Consider the following 21,501-nt stretch of genomic DNA (forward strand, 5'->3'; position numbering starts at 1 on the left):
TTGTGCCCAGCGGCCCAGCTGCCACAGGGCTCACCTCCCGGGGGTTCTGATTCGGAGAGTCATGGCCGTGGTTTGGAAGTCTCAGTGTTTACCACGTTTCAAGGTGGTAGATAAACAGCCATATTTGGGGACCTTCGATTTAACTTGGCCCCACTTCTCTGTATCTGTAAACATAACTCTTTCTGTCTGTCCTGCTTGCTTCACTTGGGTGATACGAAGCAAAGTGCATTGGGAGAGAGAGAGAAACATTTGAGTCTAATGAGAGTTGTAGACCCCTAATCTGTGCAGCTGAGACTTTCTTAACTATTGGTTAAACAGGGGGGCTTTCAGCTTTCTTGGGTGTAGAGCAACCGTCTATAACCCTCACTTCATCAGATCCACCTGGTAAGCTTAAGCATACCCCATCCGTAGAGGTTAGGTCTCAGTTGGTCTCTCTAGAATGAGGCCTTGGCAGTGACGTTTGTAAGAAACTGCCTAGGTGGTCCTCATTCATACCCGGGGCTGAGGGGTCCTGTTGTTGGTGAAGCTTCGTCCGACAGTCTCTTCACGTCAGACTGAGACCAGCGGGCTTGTCTGGCCTCGTCGTAGCCAGGGCCTTTGGTCTTGGTTGTCGTGTCATCATCTGGCTTGTAGGGGCAGACTTTTTCTAAAATGTTCAAGCAGATTCCTTTTTTCTCTAACAGATGACTCCATACTGCCTCCCCCACCAACCCTGGAGCCTACTGGGCCCGCTCCTTCCTTGTCTGAGCAAGAGTCCCCTCCGGATCCCCCCACTCTAAAACCCATCAGTGACAGCAAACCTCCAGGGCGGTTCCTGAAGCCCAGGAGGATCTGTGCGGCCGAGGAAGAGGAGGAGCTGCTGGAGAAGCCAGCCCTGCAGCTGGGGGCTGAGCCCCTGCAGCACCTGTTCAGCGACAGCGGCATCGACAGACTGGCCCTCATGGCCTCCGACGCCCCCTCCGGCGCCCCGCTCGGCACTGTGGGCCGCCGCACCTCCGTCCTCTTCAAGAAGGCCAGGAACGGGGTGAAGCTGCAGAGGAGCCCGGATGGGGCCCTGGAGAACAGCGAGGACCACGGCGCGGGGGGCTCTCCCGCCTCCCCGGCCAGCCCTGAGGATTCACGGTGCTCCCAGAAGCGGCCCCGGAGCGGGAGCTGCAGTGAGAGCGAAGGGGAGAGGTCCCCGCAGCAGGAGGAGGAGACAGGTGACCCTGCCTGGGACGGCCCTGCTTTGCCTCGACAGCCAGCCCCTCCCCCGGCCCGCCCCCCCCCAGGGGCCCCTGCGGGTGCTCTGAGTAGCATGGGGGGCTGTGCGGCTCACAGTTGGGCCTGGCACGTGAGGAGTGGTGGCCTGGGGAGACAGCTCTGAGCAGGCATTGTGAGGGGGCTCATTTGTGTCGGGTTGTGGATGGTAGAAGGGGTCCTGTCTCCCTTCTAGTTCCTTTGTTAATTGGATGTTTATATCAGGCATTATTCTAGGTACTGGGGCAGAAGTCTCCCTTGGAGGGAAGATAGCTGAAAAGCAAGCGAGTGAATGGTCTCTGTCGTATATTAGGAGTTAAAGAGAAAAACCCAGCAGGGAAGGGGGCCAGGGGGTGCTGGGCGGTGTGGGGGTGGCCCGGGAGGCCTTTTGAGGAGCTAGTGTCCCACTAAAGAGCTGAAGGAGCTGAAGGTGGGAGCTGTTTGGGTATCTGGTAGAAGAACATTCCAGAAAGATAGAGATAGACTGACAAGCATCTACGCTGGTGGTAGGAGTGTGTCTGCCCCTCTGAGGACCAGTGGGGGACCTGGGGTGGCTGCGGACAGTGAGCCACGGGGGGGGCAGACGGTGGGAGCCCAGACGTAGGTGACGGGGTTCTGTCGCTAAAGGATCCTAATGACATGTCCAGTGCCTGCTGGTCACCAGTGGGGGTGGTGGGCAAGGAGTCAGGCTCAGTTCCAGCTCCGGAAGGGTCACAGGCTCGTGGGCAGTCTGGACGGTCTCTGGAGGTGCAGGGGCGTGGTTGTGCTGGACTGTCAGGGGGTCTTTGTCCGGTGACGGCACTGCTGTCCGGGACCCGAGCTGGAGGAGCGGCGGCGTGGTTGTGCTGGACTGTCAGGGGGTCTGTGTCCGGCGACGGCACTGCTGTCAGGGACCCGAGCTGGAGGAGCGGGGGCGTGGTTGTGCTGGACTGTCAGGGGGTCTGTGTCTGGTGACGGCACTGCTGTCGGGGACCTGAGCTGGAGGAGTGGGGAAGAGTTCCCGGGGAGGCAGGCTGCGCTGGCCCTGAGGGGTGAGGACAGGACGGGAAGAGGTAGACAGGACATGGTTCAGGCCCAGGACAGCGTCCCCGTGAGGGACAGTTTGGAGAGGGGCTTTCGGAGTGTCAGGAGCCACGCCCGATGGTGGGGCGAGCCTGGGTGTGCAGGGCCCCCCCTGCCAGGCGGAGCGGTTGGGTGGGGGGGTGGGGAAGGCCCTCGGGCTTGGTGGGAGCAATCTGCTCTTGGCCATTGCTCCCGTGTCCTTTATGTGGTAGCTGTGGGCTGTGCGGCCAGCACGCGCTTCTCCCACTTTTCTCTCCTCCTTCCTCACACTCTGTTTCCAGTAGGACCTCCCCTTCCCTTCCCATCTGGCCCAGCTTCCCGGTGTTAGGACGGTAGGTGGGTTTACAGAGTCAATAGTTTGAGGCCTGCAGTTAGACCTGACTTCACGTTCCATCTTACCAGCTACTTACCAAATTTACTAGCTGGGCCAAATTAAATGGGCTCTCTGAGCCCGTTTCCTTATTTCTAATATGAGGCTAGTGACAGCTACTACTTTGCAGGGCTCTGAGGATTAGAAGTAGTCTGTGTCAGGCACTTGGCATGTGGCAGTAGATGGTAGCAGTTATCATTGTCCTCTGAGCCATATCAGGCACAGCCAGATAGCAGTGACAACACTGGGCTCTAAAAGCAAAAAGTCCTACTACTGGGACACTGGACACTGGGCCCCCTCTCTGGGGATACTGCTAGAATCAGTCCTCTGTCGTCCGGCTGCCTACCGCTCAGGAATACTGTGCATGGCCGTGGTTGAATCTTGCCAAAACAGGTGTTGGTCCTGTATAGATGAGGCGTACAAGGCGTAGCTGGCTCAGTGGTTTAAATTGAGGTCACAGCGTTAGAGGCAGAGCCGGGTCAGAGTCCAGATATCATGGCTCAGACACCTCCTCAGGTGTGACTTGCCTTCCAGTTTTCTGGCTGGGAGTGACTTAGAGCTTTGACTCAGCTGTCAGGCTCTCAGAAGCCTGGATTGTGGTTGAGAATTGGATGGATGGAGAGGGGAGTGGAAGCCCTCAGAGCAGATGAGAGGCACGTCCCTGAACAAGCAGGTAGTGTTCATGTGCCTCCGAAGGGCTCCCTGCCATAGCCAACCTCCTGTCACTCACAGTCGCATCCTCCATGAGCAAGGACGTGCCCTCTTCACTTCACAAAAGGAGGGGGAGGGTCCATGGCCTACAGCGGGAGAAGGACCTGTATCTTAGCCCAGTCTCAACCCCAGGGAATGCCGACTCCACATCCCAGGAAGGTCTGGTCTGCTTTAGACCTACTGCAAAGTACCCCGTCCTCAAGGCTGGGGAGCCGGCTAGCCTCCCCAGGTGTGGCTGACAGCCCTCAGCCACCCCAGCCTCCCCTGACTCCATCCCAGAAGAATGAAGCCAGCTGTTGCCAGCTGCGTGATGGATAGGGTGTGCGAGTTTATCTGAAGAGGCCAGGCGGGTGGGCTCCCCGAGAGTCAGAGGAGACTCCCTGATAATTGAGGCCTGAAATGAGAAGCAGGCCCGGGACAGGGAGCCCGCCGAGCGGGGAGTCTCGGTATTTCCCTTTGTGGCCAGATGACTTGACTGGAGTGAGCTGTGCTGTTTTCCTTTCAGGAAAGCCAGAGGAAGGGAAGGAAGACGCAGTGTCTTGCTCCCAGCCTCCACCAGCACGTCCCCAAACCGTTATCAGATTCTGCTGCCCAAGACCCATTTTCCTGCCGCCCCCTCACTTAACCCTCCTGGGGGGGGCCCTCGCACCACAGGGGGTCAGGGCCGGGGGTTCCTGCGCTCAGGCTCGCCCTCTGTGTCCTTGCAGGCGTCACCAACGGCTTTGGGAAGCACACGGAGAGCGGGTCGGACTCGGAATGCAGCTTGGGGCTCAGCGGTGGACTGGCGTTCGACACCTGCAGGTGGGAGCAGCGCCCGCGCCCGGAGCTTTGCTGCCAGAATAAAGCGTCTCCACCCCCCCTTTATTCTCCAGTCAGCTCAGCTCATACGGAACCTCGTCTTGCTTATCTCGGTTGTTCTCGGGCCCCACCCTGCTGTTTCCTGAGGCCTCTGCTCCGTGACCGGTGGCTCCTAGGAAATGGCATGACCCTCGACTCTGGGCCTGATCTGACTGGGGTGGGGGGTGATGCTGATGCTTCACAGGGACTGTGGGGTGTGTTTGCCTCTAGCGCGTGGGGCCAACCACGTCTCTGGCCCGGAGAGGCTGCCAGTGCCCCCCGCCCGGCCCCCACCCCACCCAGATAACCCAGCTCATTACAGACATGGTTTCGCCTTTTGCCTTTTGGGGCCTCGTGCTGTGGGTGCTCTGGGGTGGGGATAAGAGACAGCTGATAGGAAACTTGGAATCGACCTTTGTTAGACAGAGGCCCAGCTCTTTATTGCCCCTGAGCTACGGAGAGAGGGTTGTATTTTTCTCCCCTATTCTTTAACCTGAAGGGAGAATTTCTGATACCAGAACCCTAAAGTTTCTTCCAAATCTAAGAGGTTATTGAATTACCGCTGTCTTGTGAATTCTGCCAGAAACCAGGGAGTCTGGGACTCGGAAGTGGGAGACCCTCAGTGGCACAAAGGAGAAACCCATTGTCCTGAAAGCGGACCGCAGGGTCCCTCCACGTGGCTGCTGAGTGGATTCTGGGGCCAGAGCAGGGAGGGGCCCAGGGGAACGAGCCCAAAAGGCGTATTTGAGCCCCTCCCGGGTAGGTTGGGCTTGGGTTCTGTCAGATGCTCGTGGCCCCTGGCTGCTGGGCTCCTGGTGGGGCCACGCCAGCCCCCAGCCACCCCCTGGGCCTGAATCCGTTGCACTGTGGCTGGAGGCTTCCTGCAGTTCCTTGGGGGCTTCCCTCCCCGCCAAGCCTCAGAAGGGCCCGTCCTACCCCTCCCTGTTGCAGGTACAGGGGGTAGATGGGAAAGAGCACAGTTAGCAAGCACTAGAGAAGAGCAGGGATTTCAGGATCTTCCGAGACGCTGCTCGCCTGGTCCTAGGTTGGAGTCCTCACTTCCTGTAAGATACGCTGCCTGGAAGGAAACCAGTTCATGAGATTGGGGTGGGAGTGGGGGTAGCAGACTCCCTTCCGACACCTCGACCCGAGGTTGAAGGTGTGATGGGCTCTTCCCTCTGTGAGGGCACTCTGCCCAGCTCCGAGCCACAGGAAGCAAGCCAGGCCAGGCTCTGGTCGGCCCGCACTTTCAGGCCGTGTGTGCCTTTGTGCAGAACCCGGACCGGTGCCGCAGGTCTGCCTGGGCCCTACCTGGCGTGGACACAGTGCCCTTGGGAGGCATTTCCTCTCACTCAGTGGTTCTCAGTGGAATTTCAGGGTTTAAAACAGGAGAGTCAGGGACTCCGGCTGCCAGGATTCGTTTATTCTTTTTTCCCCCCTACGTTGCAGTAATAAGTACATAAAAGATCATCTTACTGATTGAGTTGGAGTCATGTATATAACCCCAGAGTTAGAAAGGACCCGGAAGAACCTGTGGTCACTGCCCCACCCCACCCCACACACACGCCCCTTTGTCTCTCTGTCCTGATGACTTTGTGGGCAGGTAAGGGCTGCGCTGTTTCTGTGGGTCACTCCTTTAGTTACTGACTGAGCCTCGACTACGAGCCAGGCCCTGTTCTCAGCGCTGTAAGGCGTCTGTTCTCACAGACCTTACCTTCTAGAGGGCAGAGTTGACTCAACCCAGGAGGGCAAGTGGTCACAGGTCGGGCTGTCCGCCGAGGCCTGGGAGCCTTGGACAGGCCTGGCTCAGGCCGAGGTCGAAGTGCCCGTGCTTTTTCTGTGAAACGGAAATGCAGACCTCGTTGGGGTGTTGCCTCCCGTTTTATCGCGCCCCTCCTCCTCAGAGCTCACCATCGCTACTACTGCATTGGTGGCTCCTAATGTTTAAAGTGAGACATTAGAAATGACTGCTCTTCCTATAGTGATTATAGAACTGCCTGGAATGTGCTGTATTGAGTGCTTTCTGTGTGTTCATTCATAGCTCCTCACCGCAACACTTGGGAACATGAGCCTCAGAGAGGCTCAGTGCTTGCTCAGAGTCACAGAACACGGAGCAGAGAGCCCGGTTCTGAGCCCAGGAGGTCTGTCTCCACACTTGAGCCTCTTAACCACTCTGCTGGGCCCTCTTCTGTTGTGTTTGAAGATGTCTTCCTAGATCCATGATAGGAACTTAGAGAGGCTTTTCTATTAAAATGACTGGTACCCTCACATTTTTTTAAGGCCTCCGAGTCTCTGAGCTTAGTGACAGAGTTTTGTTGGGCGAGTGGAACTGAATCCTAAATGTGAACTGGGTGTTCTTTGTGTTTTTCCAAACAGGCCCTCATTTTGACTAGCAGGAGAAAAGCTCCCAGCCTGCTAGTTACTGGAGGGTTGCGATGCACGGAGCCCTGGCTGTGTGCGGGTCCTGTGTGAGACCAACACATCAGTTAGGGTTCAGTGAAAGGGGAGCGCCCCCCGCCCCCAGCGGCCCCAACCCCGGCCTCCTCCTAGCCCGCCAGGGCTTTCTAAAACACTGCTGTTCTTCTGCGGATTGTTGGCCTGTATTTTAAGGGGGTTTTTTTTGTTGTTGTTAAAAAATTACCTAGTGGTAATATTTTTTTAAGTTTGGGTGGAAAGAAAGCCCTAGCTACATTGTTCTTTCCCGGAGGGTCCCAGGTATGGTTTCATGTTAGAATTGCCTGGGGAGCTACCTAAATGCACTGATGCTGTGGGTTCGAGGTACGCTGTCCCTCCGGCGTTGCTAGTCTCGTTCCCACTTGGTACCTTCTCGTCTTTGTCTAATCATCTTCTGTCTTCTCGCAGTAATGTTTAAAAAAATCCTAAGAAAGATTCACACACATAAAGTGGAAGTGAGAGGTGGATTATTTTCCCAACTTAAAAATGTCTTTTCTAATTAAAGAGGTAAAGACATGTCTTTTTATAGAAAATTTGGGAAAGAGCCAGGTTTTTGTACTTCTAAAAAAGAAATTCATTTCCCAAAAATAAGCAATATGAACCACAGAGCAAAGACTTCTGGGTAGATGTGTGACAGGCCCTCCTCTGGCCCCCGCTGTTGACGCTCTGGAGGGACTGACAGGACAGGGGCCTGGGCTGACCTGCCCTCTGACAAAGTCCGAGAGCCCTGGGTGGGGAGCGGGCCTGCCTTTCCCGGTTCAGTCCTTCCACATGGGTGACATGGTTCCTCAGAGCCTCGTGGGAACCCTGACGTGTATCACAGCTGAGCGTGGGAGTTTCTAGGGAGTGTTGAGAAGCCATTCTCCGGGAAGGGTTTACGCAGCTCTGCTCCTGTCCGCTGTGGGAGGGCAGGAGTGGGGGTCGGTCCCTGAGACTGCTCACTCCTCCCCTCTCCCTCCCTGCTCTGTGTGCAGCGGCATGGTGCCCCCCAAACGCAGCCGTGGGAAGCCAGCCCTGTCGCGTGTGCCCTTCCTGGACGGTGTGAACGGAGACTCCGACTACAGCGGCTCAGGTGAGGACGGTGCGCGGGGCGGACTCGGGAGGCAGGGGGCAGGCCTTCCAGAGAACCAGCGCTGGTGCGGCTGCACCCGGAGCTCCCTGGGCCCTGGGCACCGAGCAGGGAGGGGCCTTGGCAGGCCATCCATATCCCCCCGCCCAGCTCATCTTCAGTTTCAGTTAGTTAAACACGTCCAGGGTAATAAATCAGAAAGGTACAAAAGGGTGCACAGTGCAAAACCGGCAGTCCCCTCCCTGCGACAGCCTCTGTTAGCAGCAGCTCTGTGTCTTTCCAGATGGGTCCTGTCCACAAACTAGAACCGTGTGTGCGTGTGCGTGCATGTGCGTGTGCGTGCATGTGCGTGCGTATGGAGGAGAGTGACCAGGGAAGCCTAATAGAGACACGTTCCTCTAAAGCGTGCTCTTCACTTACGAGCGTATCTTAGAGATCCTCTGTGCTTTGTGTCGTCTGCCTGATGTCCCGTCATACAGGAGTGCCATCACGTGCTTAGCCCACCCTTATAGACTGACATTTCGTGTTGTCACCGACTTGTTACAGTCGGTGTTGCAGTGAGCAGCCTGGTACAGGGGGCATTCTGTGTCCTTGGGGTGTGTCTGTAGGAGTGGAGTTTGGGCCTGGGGGCAGTGCGCGTCTGTCATCTGGGGGAGCGTGCCAGTCTCGCCCCCCCCGGGGGGTCACCAGGGACCTGGTATCACTGAGTCTCCCACAGGACCCCGTCGCTTCCTGTGCTCCCATGCTCTCAGCCCACCCGTCCTGACACTCCTACCGGTCCAAACAGTGAAATGCATGGGTCTCTTCTCCTTAGGCCTGGGGAGTAAGGAGCCAGAGGCGAGGCCTGGGCGGTGCTCAGGATGAGCAGGTGCAGAGGCAGCTGTTCTCGGGGCACCTGTCCTGCCCACCTGTGGCAGGTGCGCATGCTCTGGGTGCCGGTCGTCGGGGCTTCCATCTGACACACAGGCTTTGGGGCTTTTCCCTTCTCTCATCCTCCCCCAGCTGCTGCATCTTCCCTGAGCATCACTCTTGTTCGTGTGTGTGTGTGTGTGCGCGCGCGCGCGTGTGTGTGTGTGAACACACGGCTGCCTGTGTCGTTACTGTCTGGCTGTCAGTGGCCGGGAAGCAGGGCTTATATCGACATGCAGGCTCGGGAGTGGATGGGCGTAGACTTGGAGCTTCTGCTGGTGACAACTGGGCATCTTATTCATATTTTAAAAACTATGTATTTGTTAAGATGATGCTGAAGGAGATCGGCCGTCCACCGTTCCACTGCCTTAACCCAGTTGTCTTCGTTTCTGTGTGGCCTTCTACTCGTCTCAGACACGTTTTTAACTAAATGCTAATCTAGTTTTAGGATTGTTTTTTCAAGTGTTATCTCATACTTTCTCCGTATTAACAGTCTTTATGTGTATCTTAATCATTAGAATGTGTATCTTTCAATCAGTGCATTATACAATAATTAACCATTCTGTTATTAGACACTTGGCTGTTTCCGACTTGAACGTTATGTGAACCCATATTTTTGTTCAAAATCCTTTTATTTGTTTTTAAAGTTGTTTCTTCACCTGAGTTCCCAGGGAAGGAGTTGACTGGGGCAGGATCGTTCCTACAGTTTCTTTTATGACTCTTGAGCCGTACAGCAGGTTACATCCTGCGAGGCCCGGCCCCCCCCCCCCCGGGGCTGCCTCCGCCGTGTGACCCCATGCTGTCCCGCGGCCCGCCCTTCCGGGTTGGGTGAGATCTCTGTAGTTACTGCTCTGGACTCAACAGGTAGAAACAGCGCCTCATTGTTAGTAGCACGTTTAAAATTATAAATGAGGTGGTCATGTTTTCTTAGGAACCTAGCTTCCCCTCTGTGAGGTTTGGGCCTTCTTCCTTGGTTGAGTGTGCTCCCCTCCCCGTTCCCGGCCAGGCAGTGTGGGCGGTTCCTCTTCGTCCAGAGGCGTCTGAAGCACCAGCTGTGGGTGCTGGTGTGGCAGGTGCAGGCCCCGGAGAGAGCCCAGGCTGGGGCGTGCTGCGAGGAGACGGGGAGGGGCCTGACGGTCACGTGTGTGCGCTTTGACTGGGGCGTCTGTCCCCCCTTTTTCCATGAAGCCTCTATCGTGAGGACTCCACGCAGGGAGGCCCGGAGCGGCGTGTGGCTCTGCACAAGGGCCTGGCATGAGACAGTTACATTTTCCCAAGGACAGCCAGCCAGAGGTCAGCACATGACAGCCAGTTATTGCCTGTGTTTGTAGCGTCCATGAGCTAAGAATGGTTGTTTACATTTTCAAGTGATTAAAAAGTTAGAAAAGAATGATATTTAGTAATGTGAAAATTATAAGAAATTCACATGTCACTGTCCAGAAATGAAGTTTTATGAGGAGACAGCCACACCTACTGACAGACTGTGGCCGCTCGCCTGCTGGAAAGCAGAGCTGAGGAGCTGTGGCAGAGTCCTGTGGCCCACGGACCTAAAATACTGACTCTCTCGGTCCATGACCGAACACGTTTCCCAAGCCCCGGTCAGTCTAAGGACTTCTAAGGAAGGGTGGAGGGAGAGAGGCGGCCGGCTCATCCCCAGCGGCCCCAGGTCCAATGGAGGCCACTGGCCGGCCTCCTGGGCACCATTCCAAGTCCCCTCTGGGCACTGTCTCCTCCCCTCCCCCACCCCAGGCAGAAGCCTCCTGATGTCCTTTGAAGACCGTGCGGACCTGGAGCCCCTGGAGCTGGTGTGGGCCAAGTGCCGAGGCTACCCCTCCTACCCCGCCTTGGTGAGTCTGCCCCGATGCCACCCTCCGCCCTTCCCTGGGCGGCCGGCCCCTGCCCTGCCTCAGGGCTTATCTGATTGGATGAAGCCATCGGAGTGTGGCGGGTGCCAGGGTGCCTCCAGCTGTGGCAGGGAGGGAGGTGTTCGCCCAGCCTTGGGTGGGTCAGACCAGCGAGGCTCCCGCTTGAGGAGAAGTAGAGACCAGGGCTCTTAGGGATTTATTTGCTCGTGCATAAAAGTGATACATGCTCGTTGTAGAGAATTTTTCAAAGCTGCTAGCGAGTCATGCTGAGATGGTTCAGTAAACATTTTTCATGCTAAGTTTTAAAAATCCTGAGGCAGGTATGGTTACTTTCATTTTGTAGGGGGGAACACTGAGGGTCCACGTGTTACCCGTGTCACCTCGCAGAGTTGCATTTTGAGCTCGGGCTTAAAATGCGCGATCCCTGTGTTCTCAGCACTGAGTTCAGAGTCATCCGTAGTCCCGTCTGTTTGGAAACGGCCTCCGTGCACATCGCCCGGCCCTGTGTGTGACGCGGAGCTGTGGGTCCACACGAGAGCACGCTGCCTCACCCCTTCTCTCCGCAGTGTACCGTGCACATGCGTGCCGCGCTCAGGCCGACGGCCACTCTCAGCAACATCTCTTTAATGACTGTGTGGTCTCGGTTCTTTGCATGTACTTGCATTATTTTAACCATTCCCTAATTGCTCACTTAAGTTCTGAATCTTTCACTAGGATAAGTAGCTAGCAATAAACGTCACTGTCGCTTTGCCTTTGAGCACCTCTCTGATTGTTTACAGGGAATACTTGGGAGTGCCGCCTTTTTTTTTTTTTAATTTATTGATTTTAGAAAGGGAAAACAAGGGAGGGAGAGAGAAGTATCAATTTGTTGTTCCACTTATGCACTCATTGGTTGATTCTTGTATGTGCCCTGACCAGGATTCAAACCCTCAACATTGGCGTATCAGGACAACACTCACCCAGCCAGGGTGAGCGCACCTTCTCGAGGCAAAGTCTGTACAGAATTCTGCTACAGATTGCCCAGTTGCCTTTTAGAAAGTTCCAGTCTGTACTCTCCCCAGCCGTAGCTGAACATTCTGTTTTTACCATGTTAGTCGTTATTTCTTAGAGCTCTCTCTGTATCAGGGAGGCAGTGTCCATCTGGCCCCGGAAGGTGCCAGCTCTAGCCTTCGGGCCCTGCCAGGATCACCCAGGGGAGTTTTTCAAACAGCGCAGATGCTGAGGCTCCGTCTCAGAACTACCAAGTTAGACCCTCGATCGCCAGACTGACACCTGCGTGTTTTTCTAGAAGCTTCTCAGATGATCGGTAGCCAGGTTTGAGAGCCACCCACCAACCTTGTGCGTGCACACACCGCTCTGGGCTGCTCCCGGCTTGTTCATGGCTGTGGCTCTTTCCAGCAACCTGTTAGTAAAGGAGGGCAGGAACTTGGACTCTTTCTGGGCAGGTGATGGAAGCACAGCTCCAAAGGTTAGATCACTTGCCGGAGCCCTGACAGGACCCAGGTTGTCTGCCTCACTTCCTCCTCAGCGGTGGCGGGTAGCGGGTGGCGGGCAGCGGGCTCCATGCCGTGTCTGCCCCCGAACAGGCTGGCCTGGGGCGGTCTGCCGCTGCTCTGAGACTCCCAGCTTAGTCATCCAAGAAGTAAGGTTGTGCAGGTCTTGATTTGGGTGTTTTTAAATCTCACTGCAAAAAAGCTTCTAAAACTAACCTTTTTTCCTTTCTAATTATCTTCTTTTTTTTTTTTTTTTTTTTTTTTTACTGAGAGACAAACAGGAAGGGAGAGAGATGACAAGCATCAGCTCATAGTTGCAGCACTTTAGTTGTTCATTGATTGCTTCTCATATGTACCTTGACCAGGGGGCTCCAGCTAAGCCAGTGAGTGACCCCTTGCTCAAGCCAGCGACCTAGGGCTCAAGCCAGCGACCATGGGGTCATATATGTGATACCATGCTCGTGTCTGGCTACCCCACACTCAAGCTGGTGGGCCCTACACTCAAGGCAGCAACCTCAGGGTTTCAAACCTGGGTCCTCAGTGTCCCAGGTCAGCGCTTTATCCACTGCACCACCGCCTGCCTGGTCAGGTCTGATTATCTTCTTAATGATACATTTCCTGTGTGTGTGATTAAAGAAATTCAACCACTACCTGAAAACCCAATCATCTAAACACAATCCATTTTAATTTTGGTTTATGCTCTCCTGTGCTTGCTTAAATATGCCCAGCTGACCCGTGCATGGCGTGGGTTGAACTGGGTGGGCCCACTGCGCTTGGCTGTTCTCCAGCAGATGCACAGCCGGCCCCCCGTAGCCCCAGCTTCTACACCTGCAGGTGCGGAGGGCCGACTCTGTAAGGGACGCGAGCATCCGTGAATGTTGGTCACCATGGGGACCCCTGTGGATGCCACAGGACGACTGTAGTTGAGTGTTGGGGGAGTCAAAAGTTGTACACAGATTTTCAAATATGCATGAGCTTGGTGCCCTCACGCCACGTTGAAGGGTCAACCATACTTGCATTCATAGTGAATATACAGGTTTTTAATTTGGGTGGGGGAGTGGGTTTTTTGTAAAAAATGGTTTTTGTTTTTCAGTAAAAGTAGTGTGTCTGCCTTACAGTAGTTTTGGAAGAACAGAGAAGTAACATAAATGCCCCCGTTCTGACATGTCAACCGTGAGCACTTTGTGTTGCTCCGTCTGTCTGTTGACACACGGCGGCTGCAGTGCTGCGTGCCCGCTTTTATCGTATGTGAACGTTGATTGCCACCTTGATTTCCGTGTCTTACATCTGCGTAACATTGGAGTGAATGGACCGTTATTTATTATGTCGAGCACATTTCCCTCTGTCCTCTTCATGAAGGGAGGGGAGTCTCCTTCATCGCAGTCCTGCCTGCCTTGCTTCTGCCCCTGAGGGACGTCTCTCTCTGCCACCACTACGCGTGAACCAGCATGGCCAGGTCAAGAGGGTAGTCCCAGTTTCCGGTTTGGTAATTGAGGAAGCACAGGAGGCCTTGGATGTCAGTTCTCATCTGGACACTTAGCTTCAGTCCCAGGAGGGAGACAGGCCAGGACAGTGATTTGACTGAATCCTACTGCGGGGGTAGGGGGGTGGGGGTGGGGGGTGAGGGGCGTGTCTTCTCTTTGGAATAAACTCTTGCCCGGAGCACCTGGTTTCAGCTGCGTGTCTGGAGAGGGAGGTGGCAGGCTGGCAGACACCAGGCGTCACGGAGGGAGAGAGCGGTGTGTTGTGGGGAGAGGCCCCGGGGGACAGTCTACAAACAGACTGCTCTGTCTCTGGGAGAGCTGCTTCCTCACTGGGTTTCCAGGTCTCTCTGGCCTTAGCGCATGGAGATCCTCTGCCAGGTGTAAGCCCGCACAGGCAGGCTGTGTAGGAGGCGGAGGGCACCAGCAGCCCAGGGTCCCAGTGGCCAGTGGCCGTTGTCCTGCCAGCCATGGCCTCCAGCAGCCCTGCCCTCCTCCTGTGCTTAGCTTTGGCCTCTGTCAGCTAACACCTGGTGGAAGCTTCTCAAAGTCAACAGGAGGACGAGATAAGATGGGGATGTGTGAATAACCTATCTTGGCACTCTGCACAGTGGGAGAATTATTGTCGTTGATGGCCCCGAGCCCCTGCCCTGTGGGTCATGCAGCTCCGAGGACTCGTGCCTCCCCCGGCCCTTGTTTCAGTTCCGTCATCCTACCCTCTCCCACCCCCCATGCTGCGTCCTCAGGCTTCTCTCTCTCTCGCACCACAGGGCGTCACAGTGTATCTGGTCCCTCTCCCGCCCCCCACGCTGCGTCCTCAGGCTTCTCTCTCTCTCGCACCACAGGGCGTCACAGTGTATCTGGTCCCTCTCCCGCCCCCCACGCTGCGTCCTCAGGCTTCTCTCTCTCTCGCACCACAGGGCGTCACAGTGTATCTGGTCCCTCTCCCCCCCCACGCTGCGTCCTCAGGCTTCTCTCTCTCGCACCACAGGGCGTCACAGTGTATCTGGTCCCTCTCCCACCCCCCATGCTGCGTCCTCAGGCTTCTCTCTCTCTCGCACCACAGGGCGTCACAGTGTATCTGGTCCCTCTCCCCCCCCCCCCACGCTGCGTCCTCAGGCTCCTCTCTCTCGCACCACAGGGCGTCACAGTGTATCTGGTCCCTCTCCCCCCCCCCCCCCACGCTGCGTCCTCAGGCTCCTCTCTCTCGCACCACAGGGCGTCACAGTGTATCTGGTCCCTCTCCCCCCCCCCCCACGCTGCGTCCTCAGGCTTCTCTCTCTCTCGCACCACAGGGATGTCACAGTGTATCTGGTCCCTCTCCCGCCCCCCACGCTGCGTCCTCAGGCTTCTCTCTCTCGCACCACAGGGCGTCACAGTGTATCTGGTCCCTCTCCCACCCCCCCATGCTGCGTCCTCAGGCTTCTCTCTCTCTCGCACCACAGGGCGTCACAGTGTATCTGGTCCCTCTCCCGCCCCCCACACTGCATCCTCAGGCTTCTCTCTCTCTCGCACCACAGGGATGTCACAGTGTATCTGGTCCCTCTCCCCCCCCCACGCTGCGTCCTCAGGCTTCTCTCTCTCGCACCACAGGGCGTCACAGTGTATCTGGTCCCTCTCCCGCCCCCCACGCTGCGTCCTCAGGCTTCTCTCTCTCGCACCACAGGGCGTCACAGTGTATCTGGTCCCTCTCCCCCCCCCACGCTGCGTCCTCAGGCTTCTCTCTCTCGCACCACAGGGCGTCACAGTGTATCTGGTCCCTCTCCTGCCCCCCACGCTGCGTCCTCAGGCTTCTCTCTCTCTCGCACCACAGGGCGTCACAGTGTATCTGGTCCCTCTCCCCCCCCACGCTGCGTCCTCAGGCTTCTCTCTCGCACCACAGGGCGTCACAGTGTATCTGGTCCCTCTCCCCCCCCACGCTGCGTCCTCAGGCTTCTCTCTCTCTCGCACCACAGGGCGTCACAGTGTATCTGGTCCACCCACCAGGAATGGTTGTAGTCAGAGAGGAGAGGGTGGTGGTGGGGACCCAGAGGCTCCGTTAGGTTGGAACGGAGGGGCTGGGTGTGCCCGCAGCTGCAGAGCCCCTCCTGGCTGCAGTGTCTGGGAAGGCCCCCAGCCTGCGAAGTGCATCACGGAGGCTCTAAAGGCCCAGGACGGCCTGCACTCTCTGCCCAAAGGGCACCCGGGGGGAGGAGTTTGCCTGTCTTACCTGGACGGCAGAGACACCCCACTCCGTCCCGACCCCCCCATGCTGGTTTCCCATGACCTCTGGTTCAGCTCTGGGCCCGACAGTTCCTGGAGGGCCAGAGGCTTAGTTAGAACTTCCACTTTTGGGTACTGAGGGTCACAGAAGAAGTCTGCCCTTCGTCACATATATGGGCCCAGCCAAGCCCCTGCATGGCTGCAGGTGGGGTGGGTTAATGGTTAGTCCTGGGGCAGGCTGCTCACTCCCACCCCAGCTGAGTGCCATCTCCTTTCCACCTCCAGATCATCGACCCCAAGATGCCGCGGGAGGGCCTCCTGCACAACGGCGTCCCCATCCCTGTGCCCCCTCTGGACGTGCTGAAGCTGGGGGAGCAGAAGCAGGCCGAGGCTGGAGAGAAGCTCTTCCTTGTCCTCTTCTTTGACAACAAGCGCACCTGGTAAGTGGGTGCTGCTGGGGGCGCGTGGGGTGCGGGCCGGGGCAGGCGGGAGCTGCAGACTGCGGGGTGCGGGCCGGGGCAGGCGGGAGCTGCAGACTGCGGGGTGCGGGCCGGGGCAGGCGGGAGCTGCAGACTGCGGGGTGCGGGCCGGGCCAGGCGGGAGCTGCAGACTGCGGGGTGCGGGCCGGGGCAGGCGGGAGCTAGCAACCTGACCCGCTGGGGACGCACAGGGGCTGCGCACTCGGTCGCCCTGAGGGGTCCTGCCAGCACAGAGTGGTGTTGGTAGTGCTGAGCAGATGCCCTGGGAAACTTGGGTGAACGGGGTGTCTGCTTCGGGCGGCATCCTGCGCGGGCTCCGGGCTGGGCTGCGGGGCGGCAGGAGACAGTGGGCCCAGCTGCCACAGGGCGCTTGCTTGCTCACGGTTCATGTTCCGAAGCACCCGCGGGAGAGGTTTTTCACCCTTTCTTCTACAGAACAAGGAGGTAGGACTAGCTATTAAAACTGATGTTCACAAAGATGATAATGGCTACCATTTACTAAGTGTTTACACTGTCCTTAATCTAAGTTACTTCATATATATGACCTCATTTAATTCTCATTTAAATGTTGACCTCCCTGCCCCCAGGCCACTTTGCAGAGGAGGAAGCGGAGGCTCAGAAAGCCCGTAGTCGGAACTGGGGAATAAAATGAGGTCTGATTCTGAAGGCTGGGCTCCTAACCACATGTCAGGTTCACCGGGGGATAGTTTTTTTAGACAACACCAGGTTCAGTTGCCCGGCCTGAGCCCACTTGTGGCCGTAGCTCTCTGCCACGCACGGAGACCCAGAGCCTTCCAGTGGCCCCGCCAGTCCCAGACGGGCAGCACGTGGACCTGTTCTGGCTCCCAGGCCCTGACGACCCCTAAGCAGAGGGAGCACACTGGGACCCAGAGAAGGCCTGACTGTAGAAACAGGCTCCTTGGTGACCTCCTACTGAGTGTCCCAGTTTGCCTCCGTCTGCCTGTCCCTTCCCCATTGCCGGTCCTGGGCAGGTCGGCCCTGAGGAACACGCTCATGGGACCAACTCACCACAGCCCAGGCCTCTCACTGTGCTTGCATTTCAGGCAGTGGCTTCCGAGAGACAAAGTGCTGCCCCTGGGCGTGGAGGACACCGTGGACAAGCTCAAGATGCTGGAAGGTCGCAAGACGAGCATCCGCAAGTCGGTGCAGGTGGCCTACGACCGAGCCATGATCCACCTGAGCCGTGTCCGGGGCCCCCACGCCTTTGTCCCCTCCACCTACCTGTAGGGTGGGGCCGGGCCTGGGTCTGCCTGCCCTGCCTCCCCGCCAGGGGCGCAGAGGCCTCTCTGTGCCCCAGCCAGATGTGTGGCCGGCAGCTTCTGCATTTCATGGCAGGTCGGGGACCCGCTGGGCTGAGCCTTTCCCCAGGGTAGAGCCCCGCTGGTTTTGAGGAACTGCATGGTTTCCCTGACGGCCACTGTGTGCCAAAAACTCCCCCGTGAGCTCCCTCAGGGGCTGGTCCGCTGACGAGACAAGTAGAAAAGCTGTGAGCCCCGCAAGGAGAGGGGCCTGGCCCCCAAAGGCAGGGGTCCTGGGCTATTTCTCCAGGGTGTGCCCGGCGCCCTCCGCCCCCCTCACACTTAACCACACCTCAGGGCAAGGCGGCTCTGACACTGCCCCCAGAGGTGCTGGGGGGCACTAGGGTCCTGAGGGGGCTCGCTGAGCTCACCCCCACCCCCGTCTCACACCTCTCTCCTGCCCTGTCCTTGCCCCTCTGCTCAGCCTTCTCCCCACGTCCCATTCCTTTCTCTTGTGCCAAACTGACAGACACCATCACCAAACTGGTCTTTTTGTTTTTATGTCCCGTTCCCTTTGAGGCCAGCTGCTACACTGGGTGGTACCCCCACCTGGCTCTTCAGGGCCCAACCAGAGGCCAGCCTGCCGCTCCGGTGACCCCCAGCACACGCACCCTGCCCCCCGGTTGTTCCCACCCCACCCCACAGAGGCCAGGCTGAGAGCACAACCCTGGCATCGAGGGCCCGACCCTCCTGCCCTGGGTCCCAGTGGCCAATGGCCCTGTCCTGCTACGAGGCAGGCTGAGGCCAGGTGGGTCCCCGGCCGCAGACCAGGCTGGACGTCTGGGCGTGTGATTGGCTGTCTGCCCATGTGGATGTTGGTGGTGTTGAGGTGGAGCTGGGCCCGCCCCTTCATCCTTCCTGTCTGCCCCCCAGTGGGCCTTCCCTGTTCTGCGCTCTGGCTGCCCACCCCTGCGTACCGCTGGCGGCTGGTGCCCGCAGTGCCAGCCCTGCCCAGCCGCTGCCAGCCCGCTCCCCAGCTCCAGGGAAGCCAAGGCTGTGACTTCAGCCGCTCTGTCCCCTTCCCTCTCTCTCAGCCCCTCCCCACTACCCCCTCCTCAGAAAGGAAGGCAAGAAACTGTGAAACCAGAGTGCTGGCTGACCCACCACGACCTCCCCTCGGAGGCTGCGGCGTTCTTGCTCGGGGTTTCTTTTCACTTCTTATGCACCAAAGTCGCGGGCCCGCTTGCCGGCCGCCGGTTGCCACATTGATTTTTAACCTGACGTTCTTTTTTAATTGTTTTAAATTTTTTTCATAGGGGAGTTTCAGACAAAATGAAGTCACTGGGGAGATCACTGCCATTTTTACACACACGAGTTTTTAAAAATAACAACCAACCAACCACAACTTCTTACACATTTGGGACACGAGCCAGGGTTTTAAAGGGAACCAACAGAACTCTCCATAGCGTAGAGGGTGGGGCTTGGATTTTGTACAATACTAGTCATGACGCAGCATGCAGCCAGGGGAGGACATGGTGTACATAACTGTAAGATACTGCTCTAAGTTATTCAGGCCTGTAGTTCCACTGCAGCCGGAGCCCCCGCGGGCGGCCGAGGCCAAGTCCCCTAGGCACACGGTTTATGTAGAGCAGCCCACCGCGGCCTCTCCCAGGTAGTCAGTCGGCTGCGGACTCTGTGACCTTCGTCTCAACCTGTGTTGTGAGATCTCGGGGCTTTCTTTCTGTGTCTTCTCTCTTTCTTCCTTCTGACTCGTCCTCCTCATCCCCCCCCCCTTGACTCTTTCCATCTCTCTCTGAGTCTCATGTGTTAAAACTGCTCTTTTAGAATGGAAACGGCTCAGATCCTGCTGGGGCCTGGGGCCCGCGTGTCTCAGTCGCGTCTGCTGTGAAGCACACGATGCTCTATTTATTGTAGAAAGTGACTTTATTTGCTTTCTAGAATTGTTTATAACAGATGGTATAAGAGAGGTAATAAACAGAAAATCTATGCTTGTAAAGAATACAGAAGTTAATTTTACCTACTATAATATGACTGTCTGAAATTATTTTCTCTCTGAGAAATAAATGTTCCTAACGGGCAGCAGTTGCTGGGTCGTGTTTGGTGTCATCGTGGCCGCTTACCCCTCCCCCCGCCCCGCCCAATTCCTAAGCCCCCTCTCCCTTCAGAAGGCTGGGGCGGGGGATGCATAAGAACAGGGTTGTCTAGCTGTTCCTGGCTCCCAGCTGGAGGGGGCCCTGCCTCTTTTGGACCCCTGGGATGGCGTGAAGATAATTTCCCTCCAAGTAGCACCCGCTCTGGGAGGTCCAGCCCCCACCCGCTCTGGGAGGTCCAGCCCCCACCCCTGCGCCCCTCGGGAGCTTCTGCACCAGTAGTGGGGTGTGGCCCTGTCTACCACGCTGTGGGATTCGACTCCAGGGCGCTCATGCCTCCTTTGCCAGGTGGCCTGTTTCCATGCCCTGAGCCTAGCAGGTCTTCATTTTGCCGATGAGGAACCCTACCGAGATTGAAAGACTTGTCCAAGGTCAGCCAGCCAAGAGGGGTGGCAGAATCCTGGGACCAGGACCTGGCCGGGGCTCTTCTCGGGCTGCACCCGCGTCGGGGCTGTGCTGGCCCGCTCTGTGATTTTCTCCCCTCCCTCGGGTACTGTGGCGCCCACATTTCTGGAAAGGCACATCTTGGGGAACAGAAGTGGGGGAGAGTTCCCCAGGACTGCTGGTGGCCGGGCCTCTGGTGGCTTCCCCATCCCGTTCTCTCTGGCCCCACCTAGCTCCTGTGCTTGTCTCAGTGCCATGGCAAGAGGACACGGTTCTGACGCCCACCGCAGGACCTTTGAAGTTCTTGTCACTTAAGTCACCAGAGTGAATGGTCTCAGTCTGTCGTCATTACCGAAGGACCCGCATTGTGCTGACGGGCCTTCTATGTGACACGTGGCGGGAGGAGGAAGCAAAGCCGCAAACACGATGCTTCACTTACATCGCGGACAATGAAGGAGGCAGGTGTGAGGTTTCCAGATGGAGGAGGTTGGGAGAGAGAGACATGAGAGAGACATCGCGTCTGGCTGGGGGTGGGGGGATAGCAAAAAGCTTTGAAAAGAAGGAAGCAGTTCAAGCCTTGAAAAGAACGGTTAAAAAAACTCCTATTTATAAAGTTATCATTTGAATTGCAAAGGCAATTGAGAGCAAAAGGACAAGCTCACCCTAGAAAACATTTTGAAAACACAGTGAAGGAAAGACGGCCCGAGGGGTGGGGTCTGGGCAGGCAAGGATAACGGGGAGGGGCTGAAGGAGAGTCAGGACTCAGGGAGGTTAGGGTGTGGATTCCAGCCAATGACCACCCGCCTTCCATTAGGCCGGGGGCCACCGAGCGGCCAGGCAGTGTCACTCTGGCCGTGTGACCTCAAGCATGGGCTTCAGCCTCTCTCCAGTTGGAGATTGGCTTACTGAGGACCCTAAGGCCAGGGGGAGGCCTGCAGGTTGGCTTACTGAGGACCCTAAGGCCAGGGGGAGGCCTGCGAGCGCTGCAGGCAGCGGCATCCATGGAAGGACTGGGACAGGGAATAGACTTGACTGGATGGGGCTTGGCAAGGAATCAGACATCAGGGTCAAAAAAAAGGAATGTTAAGACAGGGTCTCTGGGTAGTTATCAGGATCAGCGGTGGGTTTGGGGAGCAAGGAGAAAGAGATGTTTTTGATGAGCTTTGTCTACAGGACATCTGAGAAAAGAAATCCCAACAGCAGCCCTGGCAGATGGCTCAAATGGTTAGAGCTTTGTCTCCAAGTGCAGAGGTTGCTGGTTCAATCCCTGGTAAGGGCACATACAGGAACAGATTGATGTTCCTGTCTCACTTTCTCTCTGCCCTCTTCCTCTCTAAAATCAATTAAAAAAAATTAAAACGGGGCCTGGACGGTTGGCTCAGTGGTTGAGCATTGGCCCGGCATGTGGAAGTCCTGGGTTCAATTCCCGGCCAGGGCACACAGGAGAAGCGCCCATCTGCTTCTCCACCCTTCCTCCTCTCCTTCCTCTCTATCTCTATTCCCCTCCCACAGCCAA

General features: G+C 57.0%; 1 protein-coding gene across 1 annotated transcript in view; it reads left to right on the plus strand.

Annotated features, from left to right (window-relative positions):
- Positions 1 to 19,525, plus strand: part of BRPF3 (bromodomain and PHD finger containing 3) — a 36,403-nt gene extending 16,878 nt beyond the window's left edge. Inside the window, 6 exon segments of the mRNA XM_066236390.1 lie at positions 684 to 1,202; positions 4,090 to 4,183; positions 7,648 to 7,745; positions 10,401 to 10,498; positions 15,978 to 16,132; positions 17,236 to 19,525. Of these exon segments, the coding sequence (XP_066092487.1) occupies positions 684 to 1,202; positions 4,090 to 4,183; positions 7,648 to 7,745; positions 10,401 to 10,498; positions 15,978 to 16,132; positions 17,236 to 17,419 (1,148 nt within the window). The 3' untranslated portion in view covers positions 17,420 to 19,525.
- Positions 19,526 to 21,501: the final 1,976 nt, after the last annotated feature.

The sequence above is a fragment of the Saccopteryx bilineata genome, chromosome 1 (assembly GCF_036850765.1).
Source record: "Saccopteryx bilineata isolate mSacBil1 chromosome 1, mSacBil1_pri_phased_curated, whole genome shotgun sequence".
Classification (NCBI taxonomy): Eukaryota; Metazoa; Chordata; class Mammalia; order Chiroptera; family Emballonuridae; genus Saccopteryx; species Saccopteryx bilineata.